At 41.0% G+C, this 23,405-nt stretch overlaps 1 protein-coding gene across 2 annotated transcripts in view; it reads left to right on the forward strand.

The window, feature by feature from the left end:
• Positions 1-23,405, forward strand: part of COL14A1 (collagen type XIV alpha 1 chain) — a 184,646-nt gene that overhangs the window by 112,241 nt on the left and 49,000 nt on the right. For both annotated transcript variants that reach the window (XM_019552346.1, XM_019552340.1), the window contains exons 32-39: positions 2,496-2,638; positions 4,717-4,826; positions 5,499-5,657; positions 10,649-10,726; positions 11,003-11,089; positions 20,627-20,680; positions 21,070-21,165; positions 22,459-22,512. In XM_019552346.1, coding sequence (XP_019407891.1) covers positions 2,496-2,638; positions 4,717-4,826; positions 5,499-5,657; positions 10,649-10,726; positions 11,003-11,089; positions 20,627-20,680; positions 21,070-21,165; positions 22,459-22,512 — 781 coding nt within the window. The remainder of the gene's footprint in view (positions 1-2,495; positions 2,639-4,716; positions 4,827-5,498; positions 5,658-10,648; positions 10,727-11,002; positions 11,090-20,626; positions 20,681-21,069; positions 21,166-22,458; positions 22,513-23,405) is intronic.

Consider the following 23,405-nt stretch of genomic DNA (forward strand, 5'->3'; position numbering starts at 1 on the left):
TATATACAGAACAGCTCTGTTTTTCATCCTGCTGGAGCTCTCCATATATTTTTACCCTTCTGGGGTATGTCATTTACTTCATTGTTGCTTGTCACTTTTACTCTTTCCTTGATAGCCCACCTCCAGTCGGTGTCTGATTCTTGTATTTCCCATTTGTCAGCTTGTCCTAACTCTGTCAACTTTCACCAATGCCATAACCTCTGCGAGTTGCCTAGGGAAATTGTGGAATCCCCTTCACTGGAGGTTTTCAAGAAGAGGCTGGATAGCAACCTGTCTGGGATTTTTTAAGAAGAGCAAATCCTGCATTTCTTCAAGGGGTTGGACTAGATTACCTGTGAAGTCCCTACCAGTTTTATGATTCCATGGTACCATAAAAAGGCAAAGGTCCTCCTGACTAAATGGTCCTTTATCATCCTTCTCCTAATTTGAGATTTAAATTTAATTTACAGTCCAGAAATCTTGGAGTGACTCCTGACCTCTAGGTTTTATATTCTTCATCTGACATACATTTAATTCAGCTAGCACCGTTTCTGATGCATTGCCAGATTTCATCTTTACTTTGTCCCTTTCTTTTCTGACAACCTTCTTCATATGCATTTTCATCATTCCCCATTTTGCAGTCTGAGAAAAAACTACACAGTAGAAAACACACTTCTGATGGGGGTCTAGAGAGTGGGATCCAAGAGCAGGATTCTGATTAGTAATAATACATGTATGTAGGCACAGAGAACATGCTCATACACCCCTGGTGGTTACTGTATCAGTTATAGTGATTAGTGAATTGTGGTTTTTTTGCTGTTGCTTTAAAAAGAAAAGGCAGGTTATAGAAGAAGTGGCACTAGAGACAATGGGAAGTTAGGATGTGAACACACATAATTAAAAAGTTTCAAATGCCTTTGAATATGTCAGAGGATCATCTGCGCATGTGTACAAACCCTTTGAAATGTTCCAGAAGTGGCTGACACACTTCACTAGTACCTCTTGAAAGGAGGTGCTATTTTGTTTTGTTATATCTGGACAGAGAAGAGTGGGGAGATAAGGTGGGCAGGCTGCCTGCTTTCCAGCTGTTGGGTCCTGTTCTTTGTCCTGGGATGCTTGCCAGGACTCCACTGCCAGACCCAGATTTACCCCTCCCCACTACTGGCCCAGACCTCTGTTTACGCCCAGGGCCCCTGCCACTCCTGAAGCCTGGTCCTTCAACCCCAGGACCCTATACCTGTCTGCTGCGGGGGTGGAGAGGAGGGCTAAAGGAGATTGGAGCTGGAGCGTCAGACTCCTGGTGGTGAGACCAGAGTGGCTGGCTCTAGAAGAGGCTGCTGCATTCGGAAGCTTTCCAGCCAGTAATAGCAAAGGGGCACATGTGTCCCCTGGTTGAAATATTCCCTTTATTAAATGTTTCCAAGTGCATTTCACATGAAAATGTTTCAGTTGTTACTTTTATCCGTGCCCATAAATATACCTGGAAACTCCCACTGCCCTGTAATATATAGTGTTGTGCATCTTGTACAAATGAAGTTTCTTCAGAATGAAGCTAATTAGTGCACTGCTCTTGGACACCTGACTTTCTATCCTAATTTCCCGGCTTGTGATTTGTCAAAGTTAAATAAAAGCTTAAAATACCAAACAACGAAGCTAGACAGGAAGGAATGAAACCAAGTAATGCATTTCTCTTGCATTATAAAGATCTCAACGCTTCTGCAAGAATTCGAAGAGGCTATTGGTATATTTTATTTCTTTTCTTTCTTTTTTTTTTTTTAACAGATTTCCTGTTCCTGGATTCTTTTGTGTTGGCTTATACATTTATTAACTAAGTTCTAAACACGATTATAAAAGGTCCCAAAGTAGTTTCTAGCATTGTTTTTCTGTTACTAGTATTAGCGGTGGTTTAACTGGAAAAGGTGGGTTTGTTACAATCGGTTTCCGAGTCCTTTACGTCTTCATCTCATGGTAAACTTCACATGAAGTTTAAATGCATGCTTTAAAGTAGTGCCTTTTCAGTTAAAGTTGTGGGTTGAACCTGAGCCCCTTCACCTCTCACTGACCTTAGGTTTGGTCTCTCAGTTTCTGAAATTAAGCTATTTTAATGGGAAGCTTTAGTTATCAGAGCAGAAAGAGAGAGATCATCACTTCAAGATTGTAAAGTACCGTCAAGCTTATAATGAAATCTTGAAAAATCCCGACATGAGTGCTGTTCTGACCTATATCATAGCTGAATAGATTTTGCCAAGAGCAGTGATGCCTGACTCATAGAATTACAGAATCATAGAAAATGAGGGCTGGAAGGGACCTCAGGAGGTCATTTAGTCCAACCTCCTGCTCAAAGCAGGACCAGCCCCAACTAGATCATCCCATCCAAAGTTTTTTGTCTAGCCAGGTTTTAAAAACCTCTGTCTAGTATTGCTTTTAAAAGAAGAGAAATCCAAGGAAACAGGAAGCACTTTAAATTCAGCTTAGGTGTGATCATTTGAGTTTATAAAACATATTTTCTTTTACAGATACCTGCATCCTGAGGGGCTTCCTTCAGACTATACTATTACTTTTCTATTCCGAGTACTCCCTGACACACCCCCGGAACCATTTGCTCTTTGGGAGATTTTAAATGAAGAATATGAGCCACTGGTGGGAGTTATTTTAGACAGTATGTATTTTGTATGTTCTAGCACGAATCTCTCTCCTGGGGTTTATGATTATCCAGGATCCCTGATGATTAAGCAATGCAGGAACTAGGTTTTGATAGTAAAGTTTTTAATATATTATTAAAATAATTATCAAAGTTATTTGAAACTCTGGGTCTCTAATGCATCATTCTCCAGCTAAGTTTACTTTGTGCTTCTGGGTCAAATTTGGATCTCAGTGGGGGTGTTTACATATTCATTAATGCACAATAGTTACTGCGCACGTAGTTTAGCACTTGTTTAGTGAAGTACTAACTAAATGTGCAGTAACTACAGTTACAGTGCAGTAGTGCTTATACACAGTTTTTTTATTAATGTTTAATGTGCAGTAGCCTAATATTACTGTGCAGTAGCACATTAGCACGGTTTTTGCCTGGCACGCTACTATGCAGTGTTATTAGGCTACTATGCATTAAGTGTCTCGTGTATATGTGCCCACTTGCACTGATGTAAATATGGAGTAATTACCCTGCGTTAGTGTCATTTTAATTAATGTCAGCTAGTTTTAACTGTGATATGAATCTTACCTACTTGCAGACCCAGTAGATTTGAATCAGGTTCTAAAAAACTATACCAGTGAAACAGAAATCAGGATTGCAGTGGTCACCAACCAGTGGGTCTCGATCCAGTGGTAGATCTTGGAGCCTCACGCAGTAGATCTTGGAGCCTCTGGGAGTCAATCTGAGGCTGGGGTGGAGGGGCTGAGTGCCCATGTACATGCACATGCACATGTGCCCCAGCCTGACAAGTCAGTCTGTGGGGGAGAGAAGCGGCTGGGGCTAAATTGAGGCCCTTGCGGTGAGGGACAGTGCTGCAGGGTCAGGAGCAGGGGTAAATTGAGTGGGGCCCCAGCCAGGTGGGACTTACCTGCTGGGGAGGCACACCCCCAAATAATTTTTTCTCCCTCTGCCTCGATCTGTCCCTCCCCCGCCCCGCTTCCTTCCCCACACACTTACCCGCTGGGTGGGTTGGGGGAGGGCAGGTATGGCAGCGCATGGTAGATCTTTGGTTGCTTTTAAATGCCAAAGGTGATCTTCTTAAAAAGGTTGGAGGCCACTGATCTAGATGCACCATGTTTTAAGAAGTAGAGGATTGGATTGGGACTAAGGTATCCTAGGTTCTCTTTCTAGCTATGCCTTTGGCTTGCTGCATGATCTTGGGCAAGTGCTCTACCTCTCTGTGCCTCAGTTTCCCAAGCTGCAAAACAGGAATTATAACGCCACGCCCTTGAAGTTTACTATCAAAAAGAGCCAAGTGATGTTTAGTTGGGGGGGGGTCTGTATTGGTACAGCTCAGAACCATGCTAATTAAAAGCACCCAGAACATCACTTGTATCAGCATCTCTGCACTGAAAAATGGTGGTAGACGCATTTTGAACTAAAGCTCATTGAACGAGCATGAGTTTAAAGTGCCCCACCGCCATTTTTCAGCGTGGGGATGCTGATACATGAGACACTGGAGGCTTCTGGAGCATGGTAATTCCCATGCTCCAACAGACTCAATTAATTAGAGCATGTCAGCAGCCTCCCTGCATGTGTATAGGAGCCCCTAAGATACCAATTGGCCCTGCCTTCTGCCTGACTTCAAACTAAGCCAGCTAACCCACTTATATTTTTGGAAACTTATTTCATAGACAGTTTCAAAATTTCTATTCTTATTTGGAATAAATCAAACTTCAAACTCTTCCTAAAATGGAATTTCCACCCTATACAGTTTCTGTCCCTAACATAGTTTATTTGGAAAACCTGTCTTGGAAGAGACTCATCCATTGGTCCAATTCTGTATTTGCATCCAAATTCAACATCATCTGACTACAGTACTTGTATACTAACATGGCTATAAATATGTTCTACCTATAAATACTATAATTGTGAATGACTGAGGAAGTACTAATAATTCTGCAGATTGTAGGTTTATCAAGGAAAGGACTTCTTGATGGTTTTGTTCTATATGCTACTAAGAATACTGTTGATGCCTACAAATACTAAATTATCTGTTTTTTCTCTCTTTAAGCATTATTTCTCTTTTATTTCTTGTACAGATGGTGGCAAAACTCTGACATTCTTTAACTATGACTATAAAGGGGATTTTCAAACTGTTACTTTTGAAGGACCAGAAATAAGGAAAATATTTTATGGAAGTTTCCATAAGGTTAGTAAGGTTAATTGGCATACAAAACCTATGCACACAGAATTTTTGTTTTTTCATTTATTTTTTCTTAGTCATATTTTGAGGTTTTGCTGTTGACTAAGAATTAACTAAATGAGTGTGTTGTACATATCACAAGTTATCTATCAAATTCTGTTAAGCAAACAGTGTGGCAATACAGGGTGCATCTACACTTGAGCTTTACTGTGGGGTTGACTAGAAAAGGGCAGGAAGCCCTGGCATCCTGAAGGATGGAGTGGAAGGGAAAGAGGAGGAGATTTATGTGTCAGAGTGTGGTGCCCCCCCCACCATGCCTCTGATTGGCTGAGGGGCCCCAGAAGTCCTTTCTCCTTGGAGATTAACAAATGGCCATCTATCAAGCACCAGGGAGGGGCAAGACTTCTAGGGGTCCACAGCCAATTGGAGGCTTGGGGGGGGGGGTCTGCTGCACCCCACTCTGAAAATGGTGACTGGTGCCATGCTTGGACCACAAAATCAGGAGGCAGCTGCTCCAAATTTGGTAGGTCCCTATTCATTGACTAGGTTTGTTGTGGGTCATTTTGTCAACACTAGGAAAAGCAGCTCACTTGAAAAATGCCCATTGCGTTGCCTCACACATATTTACTTGGTCTTGTTACTGTGTACAAAAATTTCTCTCTTCTTTTTTTTGCCTAGTTGCATGTTGTTATTAGCAAGACAACAGCCAAAATAATTATTGACTGCAAGCTAGTGAGTGAGAAGACAATTAATGCATCAGGGAATATTACTTCTGATGGGGTAGAAGTTCTGGGGAGAATGGTCAGATCCAGAGGCCCAAGAGACAATTCTGCACCAGTAAGTAAAACAAAAGCTGTCCTTTAAACTATTTTAAGGTCCTCAACTTTGCATGTTTGGTGGCTGTAATCCGGGTTTTTAACAGAAACAGGTGAACTCATCTATGAAATATTAGTTGCATTCTTGCAGAATGTCCACCAAGTTTTGCCTCAATTGGAGCAAAATCTGTTGGTTTCTGTAGCTTGCTTAATGGCCACCACAGCTAGATTTTCTCTCTCTGACTCCCACAAGTTCCCCACTCTTTTCCTTCCATCAAGAACTGAGCCCCCCTTATGCCAGGTGCTGTGAGTGCGATATGATCTCTGTCCCAAATCCTTCGTTGCGTAGGTTGACAAGATTTACAACCTATTGGTACAGAATCAAGGAAATCACTTTTTTTCTAGTCATAATGCTTTGTGGTCCCTAAACCTTTGCCTGCCCATATGCTTCCATCTCATTCCTTTTATCTTTTTGTATTGGTTTTATATGGAATCCCTAAAATCCCCTTCCCCAGCACAGGTGCGGGTAATTATTTCAAGTGGAGGACTGCTTAACGAGTTTTGGTGAGCTGTTGAGGGCTGTCTTGCTCCTTGATGGTTGTCCTGCCCCCTTGTCGCTATCTTAGGACCAGAAGTCTCACCCCTAAACCCTGACCTTTGCCACCAGAAGTCCTTCCCCTTGCCTTCCAGAAATACTCCTTTTGGGAGGAGGGGTTGCCATCTTAGAACCTGAAAAAACCAAATCATACATAAGAACTCAAATACCTACTATAACTTATTTTAATTTTATTACAAAAATATTTTTGTCATGATTTGTGCTTGTATAATGTATATAGAGGTGATTACATAATAATCCAAAAATAAATTCTTGGTCTTGTAGATTGTGGGGGGTAGGGGGAGAAGTATGTTGAGATGTGGGTGTGGTAGGTGGGTGTATGTGTGGCATGGTGTGGTGTATGTCAGTGTTTCCCAACTAGTGTCCTACGGCACAAAGGTGTGCTGTCAGAAATAAATAGGTGTGCTGCAGAATTTTGCCATGGCAGTGAGCTACAATAGGTATGAGGATGGGGAATGCCTTAGCAGGTATGCTGCAGGAAAATGTTATTAATGTAAATGTACCTTGGGCTGGAAAAGGTTGGGAAACACTGGTGTATGTGTATCGTGTGGGGGGGGGTTGTGAGGGGATGTGGCTGTGTGGGAGGATATAGGGTATGTTGGGGGTTGTGTTTATATAGGGGCTATGGGGGCAGAGTGTGGGTGTGTGGGGTTTGTGGGGTGTCAGGGAGGGTGGGGGGTGTGGGGTGCAACAGGAGAGGCAGGGTACTCAGGGTGCAAGTGCCTGGCGGGGTGTGGCTCTGGCCAGCACTTCACATAGCAGCGAGGGGCACAGCCATCACAGGGCCGTCTGTATTGCCAGTGCTCCCTGGCACTGACGCACAACCCCCGCATTCACCAGGCAAAGCCTTGCACACTGGATCTGGCTCCCTTCCCTGCTGGGGCTGCGCTGCAGGGGAGGGAAGCCCCAGCTGCCTTCCCCTGAGGTGGTGGGGAAGACAGTCGGCTCCGGTGCGGGGGCTGCACGCCAGGGAGGACTGGCGATACAGATGACCTAATGGAGGCTGTGTCTCTCTCTGCAATGTGCAGCACTGGTCAGAGCTGTGCCCTGAGCACCCTGCTTGCTACTGCTGCCACTGCCTTCTGGGGCTACACACCATGGGGGGACTGACTCCCCCACCCTTCCTCACACACACATGCTGCCCCCCAGAGTGTGGGCTCTTTGCTGCTGCCAGCCCCAGCCCCGCACTCCATGCTCCTGCCCAGCTGCAGCCTCGCCCCTGCTGCTTCCCTGCTTGGTGCCCTGAGCCAGCAGGAAACTGGGGAAGCAGAGCAGGTCCCTGGGGGCTGCAGCAGCGGCAGGCCTGCAAAGAAGCTGCACACTGGCCAGACCTGGCCCTTCTGCCCACAAGGGTGGGAGCAAGGTGCAATAGGGTATGTTTGTGGCTGAGTGTACACATGGGCACCTTGCTTCCACCCTCATGGGCAGAAGGACTGGGCAGGGCACAATTTGTTGGGGAGCCTTGCAGGCCAGATGAAAGTGCTTGGTGGGCTTGATGTGGCCCACAGGCTGTATTTTGCCCATCCCTACCCTGGTATTACTTGTTCTTTTAAAGGTATTTAATATTAACATATTGAAAAATGCAAATAATCTTGCAAAGTTTAATGAGTGGGAAGACTGGCTCCTGCCCTCTTTTTCGGGCCTCAGTTCCACATAGGGATATTTATGCAGTATTGTTACCAGAGTGCTGTATGCTTCCCCACTCTCTCAGCTGTTGTGCAAATGGGAAAGGTATAGATACGCCAGACGTCAGGTGAGGGAAGGCAGAAATTGCTTTGATCTAATATGAAGAATATTTCACAATTTGCAGTCCAGTGCTGTGAAACTATCACCAAATCCTCTGACTCTGGTTCCTCATTTTCCCACAACCAAGCAACTTTCCCTGCAGCTGTCACTGCCTTCCAGCAGGCTATGGGACTAGCTCCTTCTTATTGTGGATGTCTTTTCTAATGTTTTCATGGATTTTTCAGATAGCTTTAGTCACTGAATGGGAAAGTTTAAATAATGAGAATGACCATCAACTTCTTAGCTTTGTAGTGAACAGCACTCATTTTCTTTGAACTTTTTTTGACTCTGGGATGAAGTTTGCAAAGAATTTGAACTTTGAACCAGGGTTCAGTTTGAATGGGACTGAGGTTCACATTTAAAATTTAGCGCTTCTGGGCTGATATTGCAATATTATTTCCAATATTCTTTTGCCCAAGGAATATATTTCTGTTCATAAAAAAGAGCATTTAGGCCTGAGGCTTATGGATGAGAATGAATTTGTCAAGCTAATAAGGACAATTAAACAGAGCAACCTTTGTGGCCACATTCCAGTAGGAACAGACAAAGGGGAATTTAGAGAAGCTTGGGATTAAGGAGGTCTTTGTAAGGGGAAATGGGAAAAAATTACAGTTTTTGTTGGAATCTAGAAATCTATAAATGATAAGCCATTTATGAAATGGCCCACTCACTGAAAAATGTGTTTGTGTTCAAATGAACTGTGTCATCTTATGTAAGACTGCAAACAGAGGCTGCACGCGTGCGCGCACACACATGCACACACACACGTACACATAGGCAAATTTATACAACATCAAAAAAATCTGATAACCGTTCTTTGAAGGTTGCATTTTACTTTATTCATAGTGAGTTGTGCTCATATGAGTAATTATGTCATAGTTAAGGCACTGAATAGAACAAGATGCTTTGTTTGCCACAGAATAAAGTTTGCTTTTGGGTTTGCACATATTTTGAAGTCCTTAATTAAAAAAATTAATCGATGGAAAATGTAAAAAAAAAATTGTAAATTGAAGTGTTTAGCCTGAAAAATGATATAACAACAGGTTTTGATGTTTTGACAAAGAGTTTGGTGAAACAGAAAAATTAATGGTACTTGAACTGTTTAAAGCTCAGTCAACGCATGTGATTGAAATACAGTATATTCTTTGCATTAACTTCTGAAACGTATTTATATACAAACTAAAAAAGCATAAGCATAATGGGGTTTCTGATCTGAAAATAACTTTAGTCAGCCATCCTACAATAAGATCAGTGCAAGCAGATCTTTTGTCTTCACAGGATTAAAGGTTTAGGAAACTAAAATGCTATGAATGCAGAAATCTATGAATAAATTGTAACAGCAGCAAAGAAAGCTTTCTTTAATAATTTAACTTGAGTCAGAAGAAACAACCCACATAATATTTTTAAATCAGAATACTGTGACTCATTCAGCATTTTCATGAACATAAGAAAGCAATTCAGCAAACTGTTTCTATTTACTTATTATTTTACAACAAAATATTTTATCACTAAGGATTTCTGGAATGTCTAACACAGGAAAAGGAACATGCCCAAGTGTGTATATCTAATATGTCCCTTATATAGATAAGTGATGTGCATGTGTGTAGATACAATATGCTGCTTACCTATATAATAAATATTACTGACAGGACCATGCATACATGCAATTCTTTTAGTACATAAACTAATTATTTTGTATTACATATCATCTCTTTCAGAAAGAAGACTGTTTTCTGCTCTCCCAAAATAATCAATGAAATCTTTTAAAAACGGTTTTGATATAACAAAGTGTGAGAGCAACAGCATAGGGATTTCTGCTGTACCTGACAGGATCTCCATTTTAAAATTTGCGTCCCAGTCCAGAAAATGAGTAGTTATTGGAACCATTCAGATGGGTGTAGCCTGGGTATACCTAGGGGGATGTGCCCCGTCCTCCAATGACAATGGTGGGGGTCAGACAGGGTGCTAATGGAGGGCCGGCTACTAGAGCAGTTCCCTCTCCTCTTTACATAGCCAGGCCAAGACCAAGTGCTTAACTATATACCATTTATTACTATTTTAAATACATGTACTTAAGACATAAAAAAGAGTTAGAAGGGGAAGTGATGAATGTCCTGAAATTTGACTTACAATTTGTGGCTGTGTGAGTAAGACGAGTGATGGGATCCAAGGTTAAACTTGAGCATAGGCCTAGGGAGTGAGTAATATTTAGTTTTCTCAGATTCAGCTGTCCCATATCTATCCCTTTATGCCCTTATTTGGGAGAGCAAGAAGGAGTGATGTAGCAAGTGGCTGAATCATAAATTGTGTATTGGATAAAGGGAGCCCACTTGCATTCCTTGGTTAGTTGGTACAGGACCACTCCCTACACACTAGACCCACTTAATGCTCAGTAATCAAAATACAATGGTTAGACCCCCCTCACCCCCCACCCCTCCTTCCAGGTATATTTGCAACCTGTTGCTTAAAATCTATTCACATGTCTATGTTGTCATTTTTCCACATGCTGTTCTGCTCAACTGGTCCTCTGTAATGGTCCCTTTCTCCTATGCTGGCTCCTCTTCTCACTGAATTTCTAAATAATGGACAATATTGTGCTTATTTTCAAACAGTTCCAGTTACAGATGTTTGACATTGCTTGTACTACCTCATGGGCCAATAGAGACAAATGCTGTGAAATTCCTGGCTTGGTAAGAATCCATTTAAAATCAGTTTTACTTGTTTGCCTTTTACTGAAATGCATACTTTCACAATGATCCTCATGAAATCAATGGATGGGATCTTCAAAAGGACCCAAGTGTGTTTGTGGGTACAAGTCCTAATGAAAGTCAATGAAATTGATAACCCTAAATCACTTAGATGTTTTGGAAATTCCTGCTCTGTATTTACTGTATCTTTTTCTATAAATTATCAAGTACTGAATCAAGGTTGTGGGTAAAAACTTCCTTATTTTGGTATCTCTTCAGAGAGATGAGGAAAATTGCCCAGCTCTTCCTCATGCTTGCTCTTGTTCTGAAGTCAGCAAAGGACCACTTGGACCTCCTGGACCCCCGGTAAGTTTTTAATCAGGTTCGTGCTCAAACATACCAAATACTGCAGTAATCTGTTTTCTTCAAGGAGATGGGAAAGGGCCATAGTGTACTGTTTCAGCTACTAAAATGAAATGACAGTTTTGTATACTGGCAAAAAGCTGAATTTTCAATCCACTTAATTAGCAAAGATGTCATGCAGTTTGCTCTGAAAAATTAGCTCTGAAAGTGAATTGGATTCTTACTGCCTAATCCAAATTTATGCCAATTAGATTTATATGTGGACTTCTTGCAATGGCTATCTGTCTCTAGAGTCAACAGACATGTCATGTCAGTGGCACTTACATACAATTTTTAACCACTTAAGTGTTACTCGGAGGCTCTCTGAAATGCAGGAAATGTATAGGTTGAAATTTGGCTTTCTGAAATCCGTGATCAATCTATAGTATGTTTAAACATGAATGGCCAGATGATGCCTGATTGAGGTAGATGGAGAGCATGCAGTAAAAAAATATTAAAATAAGCTTTTTCTAGCCTGTGCTTGAGCCAAACTCATATAATATCTATGTTCAGTGAGGCACTGCTTCTTTTGTCAGCTCCTTAGTGTACACTGAGCCACAAAATGGATGAGGGTTTCAATATCATCCTATCATTTAGGTAGATATGCTACTGACAGTGCAGCGACCAACCAAATTGGCATCAGGCTTTTTAGATGGTGACACCTTCCTAAACCTTACAATGCCTTTTATTCATGCTACTGTTTTAATGCCATGATTTGATCCCACCCCCACACAAATGACTTGACTGTTTATTAAGATCTGTAATTCTTGTTTGCCAGGGTATTAGTTGTCTTGTTTTTAACGAGTGGTTTAAAACTAACAATTTTATACAACACTTATATGTGATTTTTTTCTTGTCTTCTAAAACTGTAGTAAAATCTGTGTGATTAGGTTCTTAGGACAGTTGGTAAGTTTACATAGACATTTCCATTGTAAACTGCTTGAGGTGAATACATTTTGCAAATGGCTTTTGTATCCCTGAATTCATGTTTCTCAGAATGAGGTGGTATGCAGGCAAGTCATAAAGGCACAGAAATAGAGGAGAAGGGGGAGAGCCATTGTGATTCAAGCAAAGTATGTTGAATCATGAAGGAAAGCCATTTTTTGAAAAGCTGTGAGTTCACACGTTAGACTAGACGTGGGATAGGTCATCTTGACACATCAGACACACGCAGCAGATCTAAGCAAACAGTTACCCTGGCACCATCTTGGAGGTTAATCTTACAAGAATCTACTGTTTTTGAACATGTTTTCTGTCTGGGTAGTCAGAGTTCATTTTCAAGGTGCAGAAATTCTCACTCTTTTAAGGGAAATGTGACTTCTGTTCTGCAGTCCTTGAGGTGCCAAAGGTCTGATCTTTAGGGCCCTAGGTATCCAACACTCCTCCAGGGTTTTTTCAGAAATATCTTTCTTCTGACTTGGGTTGGGTTTTTTTGCATTTAAGTGAACTCAATCCAAGACACACCTCTCAGATTAGATTCATCCTGCTCTAGCTGTAGGGTTGCATGTGGCCCCTGTATTTTAGCTTCTTATGGTAGCTAGTGACTTGTATTGTACTGTACTATCTATATTTTTAAGTTAATAACATAGAATAAGGTAAATCCTGGGCAAGCTATTATTTCTTTTCAGTAATCCCAGTACAATAAATATGTGGTATTTAGTGTATTGCTCAAAATAATCTGTTTTAGATTATCTTTTCATACTAATTTAGCTCATTTTATTTTGTATAATCTCTTTCATTCCTATGTGTTGCCTCACACTTGTTTTACCACACTTTATAAGGTGAAGTCTAAGTTTTTAACTCATCTAAGGAATCAGTCCTTTGTATCTTGTGAAGTTTTGTTTGACAAAGAAAGAAAGTGTGTGTGACTAGTGATAGGAGGCAGGACAGGATGGCACCTTAGAGACTAACCTGTTCAGAAATGCATAAACTTCTGTAAGTAATAGCTACTGCTTTTCTTTTCATTGCAATGGCTGCAACAGGAGATAATGTGGCAGGAGAAGCTCCATTGGAATCATAAGTAAGAGAAGTTCCTTACAATCTGCTAGGGAAACATCCTATCCTTTATCTTCCAGCCATATGTTCTTGAAATTTATTTTGTATTGATGGATGAACTAGCAAATACAGTCGAGGTTAAGACGCGCATATTTTCCCAATGCACTCAGTGCTATGTTGAATGTTCCTGGGGGGTTACTAACCTATCCTCAAACAGCAGCACATGGATTGACGTTTCAGGAGTTCAGTTTCAATAAATGTGTATGGTGAATATACTTGTCTGGCTTTTCTACTGTACCAGAAATAATACATGAAAATAATTCTTACCGGAGATGCTAAGTCCCAGTCCTACAGCTGCTCCATATTAAGGAATCCATTTGAACTCTGTGGGAGTTTTGGATATAGAAGACCTGTAAACTCAGATCCTAATTGGCTGAGAAATTTCTTGATCTGGGTTCAAGTCTGTAAATCTTGACAATGTTCTGAAAAATTGGGAACAGTAGGAATATGAAAGAAAGTCCAAATGTTTATAAGCGTGATAAAAATGAAAATGAACATCATTATACATTAAAAAATATGATCCTGTTTCAACACCCAGCAGTGTAACATAATTCTTTTTTGTTATGTCTTATATCCCACTGGTAAATAAAGCCAATAAAGTTTGATGGTGTGGTGTTAATAGTGTATGGATGACTCTGAAATCTCTTTCCTTTTCATCACACCAATGATATCTTATCAGACTCTTGTATCTTAACAGTGTTGATTGAGATAGGATTGTGTAAAGAAAGGTTTCTCAATGCAGAAATGAAATGTAGAGATAGTAAATACACATTCAAGGGAAGGTGCTTATTAATCCTTTCTAAGAGTGTTATCATATTCTTTTAAATCTTACTTCACGTGTAGCACAAGTGACCAGTTACAACTGGCCAGATGGTTGGGACCCTTAGGCCACCTCTGCATGTACAAGTAAAGGTGTGATGGGATCTAATGCATGATCCACACAGTTGTACTTCCTGCTGTGCTACATGTGCATGGCAAGGAGGCGTAATTGTAGGACTGCACATTAGATTCCATTATGCCTTACTGCTGGTGCAAGGGGAACCCAATCCTGGGCCCCTTATGTACCAGCAAGAAGCAAGCTCCTATGGCTAGGAGTCTCTCATTCCCCCTGGGCCAGGGGGTTATCATGCACCCCCAAGCTTGGGAGATCATGGCAGCCATGATTTCCCAGGCCTGGGGTTTGAGACACTTTTTGGGCAGCCACCCAGCTGCTAGAACCCAGAGTCAGCACCTGCTGGGGCTGAGTCCCCTCATTTGCAGAACTCCCAGCCCTAGCTGGGCATGATACACCCCTCTGGCTGGGAGCCCTGTCAGCTGATGGGACTCCCAGGTGTAGGGAAGACCCTGTTACATGTGCAAATTAAAGCTTGATAGCAACTAGCTTTAAAGTTTGTTGCATAGAGCACTGGTCATCAAAGCCTTTTTTACTTCCACTCTGAACTTCTCTGCCTTTTAGAATCCCAAGTTGGTGCAGAATATAATTGTTTACCTTCATAGTGGGACATGCCACAGCAATTTCTGTAATTTTCTATTCATCAGCAAATCTTTAAAATCTGAACCAAAGAAATGTATAGAGCAACTTGCAGTGCAGTAACACATTATGACTGGGAGTTATATTACCAATTTCTGTATCTGATGAAGTAGGCTGTGGCCTAGGAAAGCTTATGCTTCTCTGAACAAATTTCTAAGGTTCTCTGCTCTGCCTTCTGCCTGACTTCACACTAACATAGCTAACTATTAGGGCAGTATTTGATTAGGATTTGGATTTGGCTGATTCAGAGAACACTGATTCAATTTGGAGGTTTGGATCACTGTCCCAATTTGATTCGGCGCTGATTCAGAGAGATTCTGTGAATCAGCCATTGACTATAAGAGGAATCACTGAATACTTATAACTTTGACGTTGTTTGGCAGATTTGGATGAAAACATCAGGGATGGTAACCCCTTCTGAGGGCATGAGGCCTGCCAAGTTTCAAGGAGACAGGTGCAGGGGTTTCTGGGAAACTGCACATCAAACTGTACAAACGTGTGACTGTGTGTGTGTGTGTGTCAATGTGCAGCAGGATGAAAACAGCAGGGATGGTGGCTAGGGGTGTGTGAAGCAGGCTGTATTCTATTTGGATTCAGATTCAGCCTAAATCAGGGACAGTGATTTGATTCATTGATTCAGATCGTTATCTCCGATTTGATTCAGCCGAATCTGTATCTGAAGATTCGATGCCAATTTGGAGAATCAGCGATTCGGCCATAGACAATTTTAAATGTTTTTTCTACATATCCTGAGGGACTACGTGTGGCTCATGAATGCTGCAATGCTCAGGCAGATAGAGCATCCCACAGGAGCGCAGGGGGACCCCCATGTGCTCGGTGGTGAACCCGGACGTGGACTGGAAGTTCTTTTGGTCCACTTCCAGGTCTGCCAGGCAGTGCGTGCCCCCCCCCCCACACCCTCTCAGATCAACAGTTGGCCACAGAGGGATTCCAGGAGGCACCAGTCGCTCAGCCAGGGGCATACACAGGGGGGCCCCTGGTGCACTCCCCAGTGGACCCAGAAGTGAACTGGAACTCCTTCTGGACCACTTCCAGGTCTGCTGTCAAGCATGCTAGGGAGCTCCCTGCACTCCTGTGGGATGCTCTGTCCACCCCAGCATTGTAGCATTCATGAGCCTGGTACCTTGAGGTATGTAGAAAAAACATTTAAAGCTGTGTCTATGTCCAAATCTCAGAATCTTTCCGAATCTCTCTGATTTGATTTGGAGAGATTAAAGGGTCTCTTGATTCGATTTTGATTCGAAGATTCGGCCACCGAATCGGGCTGAATCTCTACCAAATTGAATCGGGGACTGAAGCTTTGCATAGCCCTAAGGCTAGCCTATAACAGGAAGCCTTCCCAGTGCTGATCTCTGCCTACCCACCTGTTTCTGGACCAGCCACCTGCCCTTCTTTTGCTCAGGCAGAAACAGCTCACAAAAGGGACAGAAAGGGTGCAGACAGAGGCTTATATGCTGTTTCTATGTCCCTCCCCCAGAGCACTGTAATTTGAAGGGGGACTCAGGGAAAGATCACAGTCACTAGCCAGCTACAGATGTCAGTCTTCCCCTCCCCCATCCCCCCTCCCTTTTCTCAGTTTCTGTTCCCCTGCCAGACTGCCTTCCAAATCGCCGAATATCCAAATCTTTTTCCAAATCTTTTCCAAATTGATTTGGAGGGATTTTTTTTCTCTCCTGATTTGATTTGGATTTGGTGATTTGGCCTCTGAATCAGGCTAAATCTTCTCCAGATTGAATCAGTGACCGAAGCTTCGCACACCCCTACTAACTACCTCTCTCTACCCTTTCCTGGTTTTCCTTTATTCCCCATTTATTCCCCCTTTATTCCCCATAAATGTTCCATTTATTAGCAGAGGTTGCTTATTTGTATAATTTTGGTGAGGAAAAAAAGGTATGCAAATAACAGGAATCTACTGTATAGGAAGTAAGGTGGATAATGCTTTATTATAATAATGTTTTAAAATTCTTACTGATAAAGTACATTTAATTTCATCATATTGAATGTCCCTGTTTCCTCAGCAGGCTCATAATTAAAAAAAAACACACTTTTTTTACTGAATCATAGATGATAGTCTGAAAAAAAATGTAGGCAGTCTACCAAATGGCTTTGCCGGAAGCATAATTTTAGTATAGTCAGTTTTTCCAATCTTCTCTTAAACACTTCTAGTAAGTTTTCAGTTATCTCCAGAGGCACACTTATGTACTCTTATGTTGAATCTGGGACCTCTGTCTACATAGTCCTAGCAAGTGGGGCACCTTAGACATACAAAAGAAAAAGTCTTAACTTTAGTAAAGATCTCATGCATGTGAGCTTTAAAACCCTGCAAGTTATAGCTATGATAACTTGAAGGAGCATACTTTCTCATGTGAATGTTTCATTGAGGTAAGAGATCTCAATCACACAAAAAGTATATCGTACCAGACTTGAAAAAAGTTATCCAAGTGTCCTTTTTTAAATTTAGGCAGAAATCAACTTTGTTTTGGAGTTTTATTTCTTTTGTACATGATTTACATTAGTAGTATGTGAAAAAGACAGCCAGGAACATGAAAAAGCAGGTGAATCTTTTTAATTTTATCATGTCTTGCAGTAAGATTAAACCTGTTTTCCCCCCATTTCTTTTTTTAAATTTTCTAGTTGATAAGGAGTGTTAATTAGGCCCCCAGCACACGTTACATTTCTGGCATGTTTAATGGTGCTATAAACAGCCACAAGCCACACATTCATTGGATTTATGGGGCCATAAAATGGCAAACAAGCCACAAAGATACTCCCCCAAAAATCTGTAACACCTTTATGGCTGGTTTGTATGTTTCCATACATTGTGGCATGTCTAACTTTTCAATGCTGACAATCAAGTGATTGTTAGCATCGGGATGTGGATGGCCCCTGGTCCAGAACCTGGCTGGGGGCTGCTGGGGTCCCAGTGCTGACAGTGATTGTCAGCATCTGGCTGTGGGCTCAGTGGGACCCAGCATCTTAAAGAACCTTGTCCTGCAACCCTTGCTCTAAGACTTTTTAAGGTGCCAGATCCCTCAGACTATATGGCAGCTTTGGGATCTGGGGGACAGCCCTCCACTGCCTGATTCTCAGGACTGGACAAGGGACTGTCCTGAGTCCCAAGAGGGGCTGCCCCATACCAGTCCCAGAGATATCCCATTCCCTGCTGCTTGTGTTAGACACCTCTTAAAACTGATGCATGCAGTTGGGGTAGTAGAGCCTCCCTCAAGCTGCACCATGAGGGGGGGATGTTCAGCCAGGGCTCCCAGCTGCACTGGGCATGAAGCCCCAGCTGCATGCCTGCCTTTTCATATTCTTGGGTGCCTATGGCAGCTTTTGGTTCGCCAGCTGCCACTTCCATATGCTGAGGGGGGTGCAGCCAGGGAGTAGAGAGATTCTGGTCCCCATTTGCAGGTGCCATCCCTTCTCTACCCCGTTGGTAGCTGGCAGTTGCATGATTGGTATTTTTGGAAATGAATGCCCCATTCCTACATCTGGCATAGAAGTTTGTGTGATTTTAGGGAATGGGGCATAAAATTCCTCAGACCCCAATCAAATGACTGACTTAGTAGTAGTGTGCAGACAATATACAACTATCTACAACCTCAAAAACCTATTCTTTCAAAAAATTAATAATACTATTAAGGAGCAAAGTTGCATAGTAGCTAGGCTCAAATGTGAGCATAAAAATAATCTAACTCAACAGGACTTGTCATCCTAGAATTCAGTACTTATGACCAATATATTTATTTGCCAACCAGTTAGACAGACTGTTCGACTCTGGAAGAAGTTAGAGATGTTGGCAGAAAAAACAAAACCAAACCATTATTCATCTCTGATTCAGCCCAGAATCAGACATTCACATGTGCTACTTGTCCAGGCAAGATGGCTCCAAGGAACGAAAGGAAAGAAACTTCCTGCTTCATCATGTGACTTTATCTTAAGCCAAGACTTTTTTTTAAGAAGTCAGGATTTTTTCCCTCCTTTATAAAAATACCATAATCAAGTATACAATAATTGGTGGCATTGGTAGTGTTTCTTGTACTTAAGGATGCCTGATATTTTTCATTTTAAGATCCAGTTTTCTGTTACTTGCAGCTTTGCTAAACTTTAAACAGAAGAGGCACCAGGTGAGACGGATACTGCCTGTATTTTCTATGTTTAAAAGGGATATTGTATTCTGGTAAAAGTGGAGAATAGATAAGCATTATTAGAAACTAGAGAAAAAAACTTTATAGTAAGAGACTTAAAGAGCTCAATCTGTGTATCGTATTAGAAAGGTGTTAGATGGTATTTCATTACAGTAATTAATTACCTTCATTAGGGAAAATATCAGTTTTTAAAAGACTGAGAAAGGCAAGATGAGAATCAATGGCTGGAAGCTTAAGCCAAACAAATTCAAACCAGAAATAGGGCCCCAAATAGTACGATTAACCATTCCAACGAACTGTGGAGACAAATATTAGATGCTTCCTTTCTTGATGTCTTCAAATTCATTCTGCCTTTCTGGGAGAAGGGCATTAGCCAAACACAAGTTATTAGTCTTCAATATGCGTAACAAATGGGAAGAGGAAATATTAACTTGATTGAAATGAAGGCTTATAAAGATTTGGACTTTGGAGGCAGGGCCTGGAAAAAGGATGGAAACACATGGGGATGAGGAGCCTGGGTAAGTGTGATGGGGTTGGGTACCAGGCTGTGGAGCAGAACTGGGAATGGGAGTGGGGGTGGGAGGAGGTCTGTGCTTTGAGCTGAGAGAGCTAGGAGGATGGGACAAGGAGAAGTGTGAATGAAAAAATAGTATGTGGTCCTGTAAATGTAGATTGTCAGGCCAGGTTACGGTTATACAGACACTGTTAATACTGACACGTATAATTAGTGCTTGACATAATGTACTTTTTAATGTGATTTAATATTGTCTTCATACGTCTCTGCTAAATACATATTTCTTGCCCTACAAGGTGAATGTTAGGCTTTTTGGGCTTCAGCAGAAACCAATATCTGCTTAAAGTCCTGCTTGCTGCTTGTTGCCACTGATATTTTACTAGCTATTTAATGTTGTTGTAGCACCTACTGAGCCCTGATGAAGAATAATATCCATGTTAGTGGGGTCCTTGTGAACATAGAGGTAGATGCAGTTCCTACTCTGCAGAGCTTCCATTCTGAGAGGATCTAGAACATGGTGGGGCAGCAGAGCAAGGGAGTGGTCACTGAATTCTACATTTAAAATAATAAAATAAGAAAGCTTAAAAAAATATTTTAATCATCCAGGAGGGCAAAGCCACATCCTACACATATATCTGAGATGCATTCCAGTCAGTCGTACTTAGAAAAACACCATTCTAATGGCTCATGTAGAACTATTAACAATAGGAAGGGTAAGGCAGAGGTTGATTATCAAATGATTAACAGATGTAGGAGGCATAAGTAAAAAAAGCAGAGGTAGGAGAAGGAAGAATGTTCTATCAATGGATGACTGAAATTAAACTGCAGTAAATCTAATGGGTGGGATTTTTTGCCTTATAAAAATATTAGATTAATTGGAAAATCAGCATTTTAGTGTAATATAGTGATCTTGGAAAAAGCTCATTTGTATATTTTAGCAATATGAAAAAATTGCCACCATGTATGTATACATCTGTCCATCCATATCAGAGGTTGCTGCAGTATTTTGAAGCTTATTTATTATGGGCCCTGATTCAAGAAAATAGTTAAACCTAGTGATTCAGTCTGTCCTCACATATGATAGCACTTAAGCATGTGCTTAACTTTATGCTGGCACTTGGGTCCTAATTACTGCAGTAGGACTACCAGAATAGAATAATATATAAGTTTCAGTATAAAAGGAATACCTGAGTTTTATTGTTCTTGGCTAATGCTATACCTGTGCTTCTCAGGGTGGTCCAGGGGTTCGAGGACCAAAGGGCCACCGTGGTGATCCAGGTCCAAAGGTAACTTCCACCATTATACAATATGCACAATTATAACGTGCAAAATTTCTTGGCTTTCATCTGTTTGCATCTAAAACTGGATTTTGGCATAGACTTAATTCCAAATAGTCTGTTATGCTATTAAAGAAGTCATGCAGCCAACTGACATTGGTTTTTGGTAAAGGTCATTGGTTCCTAGGTTTAAGAAATGTTAATAGTGCTCCTGTCAGCACACATCAGCCATTTTTCACTTGTGTAAAGACATTTGTGAATAGGATCCTTATTGTTCTGTCATGTGTTAACTCACAGTTCAAGTGCTTTTAAATCTATTAGTATTTAATTCCTTAGACTGTCCCTTTGTATATAGAGTAAGGGTTTAATATATGGCCTTTATGCTCTTTCTACTGCAGGGCCCAGATGGCCCACGTGGTGAAACTGGTACTCCAGGACCTCAAGGGCCTCCAGGACCTCAAGGACCAAGTGGACTTTCTATTCAGGGGCTTCCAGTGAGTCCTAAATACACATAGGTTTGATGTATGGTCATATTACAAGAGGATTAAACACATGCAGCATCTTAGATTATAGTGAAAGGTTTGATAAAACGAGATTTAGATCTGAGATTTAACAAAATCTGAGACAAATGGGCAAAATTGGTTTTTTACAGGTCCAGCATTCAGATTTGCACTTGGTTCTGAATTTCATTAAACCTGAGGTTTTGGATCATAGTTTTAATACATACCCATTGGGTGAAAAGCAAAGAAAAATAAAGTTGCAGTGAGCTGGAGAGTGTTGGTGGAATGTTTAAAGCATATTTAGATATATATGCTTTATAATATATAACACATATATAATATTACTTCTTTTGGGGGACCTTGCTCTCAGACCGGTTATAACTGCAGAGATGTTCATATGCAAAAACCACTTCCTTCACCACCTGAATTAACTCGCAGTGTTTGGTGCATTTGTTGGCAGCCTCATCAGAGAGGCCAGAGTGCGAATAGGTGCAAAGCCTAAAATACTGTCTAGAACTGGTCCCTCAGTGTCATGGCTGAGACGTGTTAACAGGGCAAGGTGCCCTTACTACCAGTCTCTATGCTGTCTTATAAATAACTTAAAGGTCTTGTGTTGGATGTGAACAGATTGTGAGGAGTATCAAACAACCACGTTTTTTTCCTTGTAGAAAAATCTTAAAGAATTGAATAAAATATCCTATTGTTTCTGGGAATTCTTAGGGAAAAAAGTAACCAAGATATAGGATTCAATAGCAGGGATAATTCAGCAGGTTTCATAGAAATTATCCCTAACATCTATATGCCCTTGATTATTTTAAAAGACTAGGCAAGGTTTTACAAATTTACAATCCTTTCTGTCAAATTTAATAGAAAAATTATATTTCTGCAATATTTATATTTATTAATTTAAATCAAATTCTATAGAAAATATATCCTTCTTTATTGCACTCATATATCTCATGAAAGCGCGTATCATTTCTATAGAGCTCTGTTGGTTTAATTTTACGGGACATATCCAGAAGGGTTGAAGGGCTAATACAAAGGAAAAGAACCTGAAGAAGTTGTGGCTTCATCAGGATCATTTTGAAGCCTTTAAAATAGAAATTCCTATTCTTTATTTATTTTATCTCTAAAGATTCATTTATATTTTTTACAAACCAAATAACATTTTTGATAGGAAAAATTAAAATCTGATTAATTTTTTGTGTGTTGTTTCAAAAGGCACAATTGAAAACAGAAGCAAAGAGCCATGTATATGTGTAATTGTGTATGATTGTTCATTGTCAGGGACCATCAGGAGAAAAAGGAGAGAAGGGAGATCTTGGCCCCCCTGGCTTACAGGTACTCACTGCATTCTTGTTATAAGCTATTATTGTGTACTATAGAATCATAGAAAAGTAGGTCTGGAAGTGATGTCTGGAGGTCATTTAGTTCAACTGCCTGCCTGAAGCAGGATCATCCTACCGAAACCATCCCATACAAATCGCCACCTAACCTATTACTAAAACTACACAGTCAGCCTGCCACACAGCCATAAGGTGTAGCACCTCAACCTGCCATCAGTAAAGCTGAGGGAAATGGTGGCAAGGTAGATAACTTTGAATGTGGTATTGTGAAGTTCAAGGCAGATACTGAAAGCTACAGAGAGGCACTGTAGCTTTGGTGAATGCAAAAGCATTTAGAGTCAGAATCTCTCACTTGTATGCTGCTGGCCAGATCCTAAGTGTGCTCTTATTCCACCATATTTGAGAGTCTGAAAATTTGTTAATGCAGTTACTTTTGTAACACGCTGTCATCTCAGCCTTCGCGTAAGTCACAAGGACTAAATTGTGTCCAGCATTTTTAACTCAGAGCTCAGGGACTTGGGCATGATGGAACAGGATTACATTTAGGTGCTTCCATCCTAATAGATGGATTAGTATTTTGCCCTGTGTGTACAGACAAATCACTTAGGCCTTCTCCTTTTTTATGTTTGCAAATCTCAAAAACTGAAATTTTATATATTTGGAGGGCAGGTTTATCCACAATGAAGTTCCTGCTTGCAAATCAGGTAGTTAGTATTAAATTATCTCCTTTGCACCCATAACATTATAGCTCAGATGATCTCTGGAACAAAATTGGGCACTAAATTTCTCTGAGTCAATCTGAGTACCAAGGTATCATGTTTTTGTTGAAGACAACTTATCTGATTCTCAGCCTAAAACATCGATTTCTTAGTTTGTCACTCTTTGTTA

The sequence above is a fragment of the Crocodylus porosus genome, unplaced genomic scaffold (genome assembly GCF_001723895.1).
Source record: "Crocodylus porosus isolate Cpor-Errol unplaced genomic scaffold, CroPor_comp1, whole genome shotgun sequence".
In the NCBI taxonomy this organism is placed as follows: Eukaryota; Metazoa; Chordata; order Crocodylia; family Crocodylidae; genus Crocodylus; species Crocodylus porosus.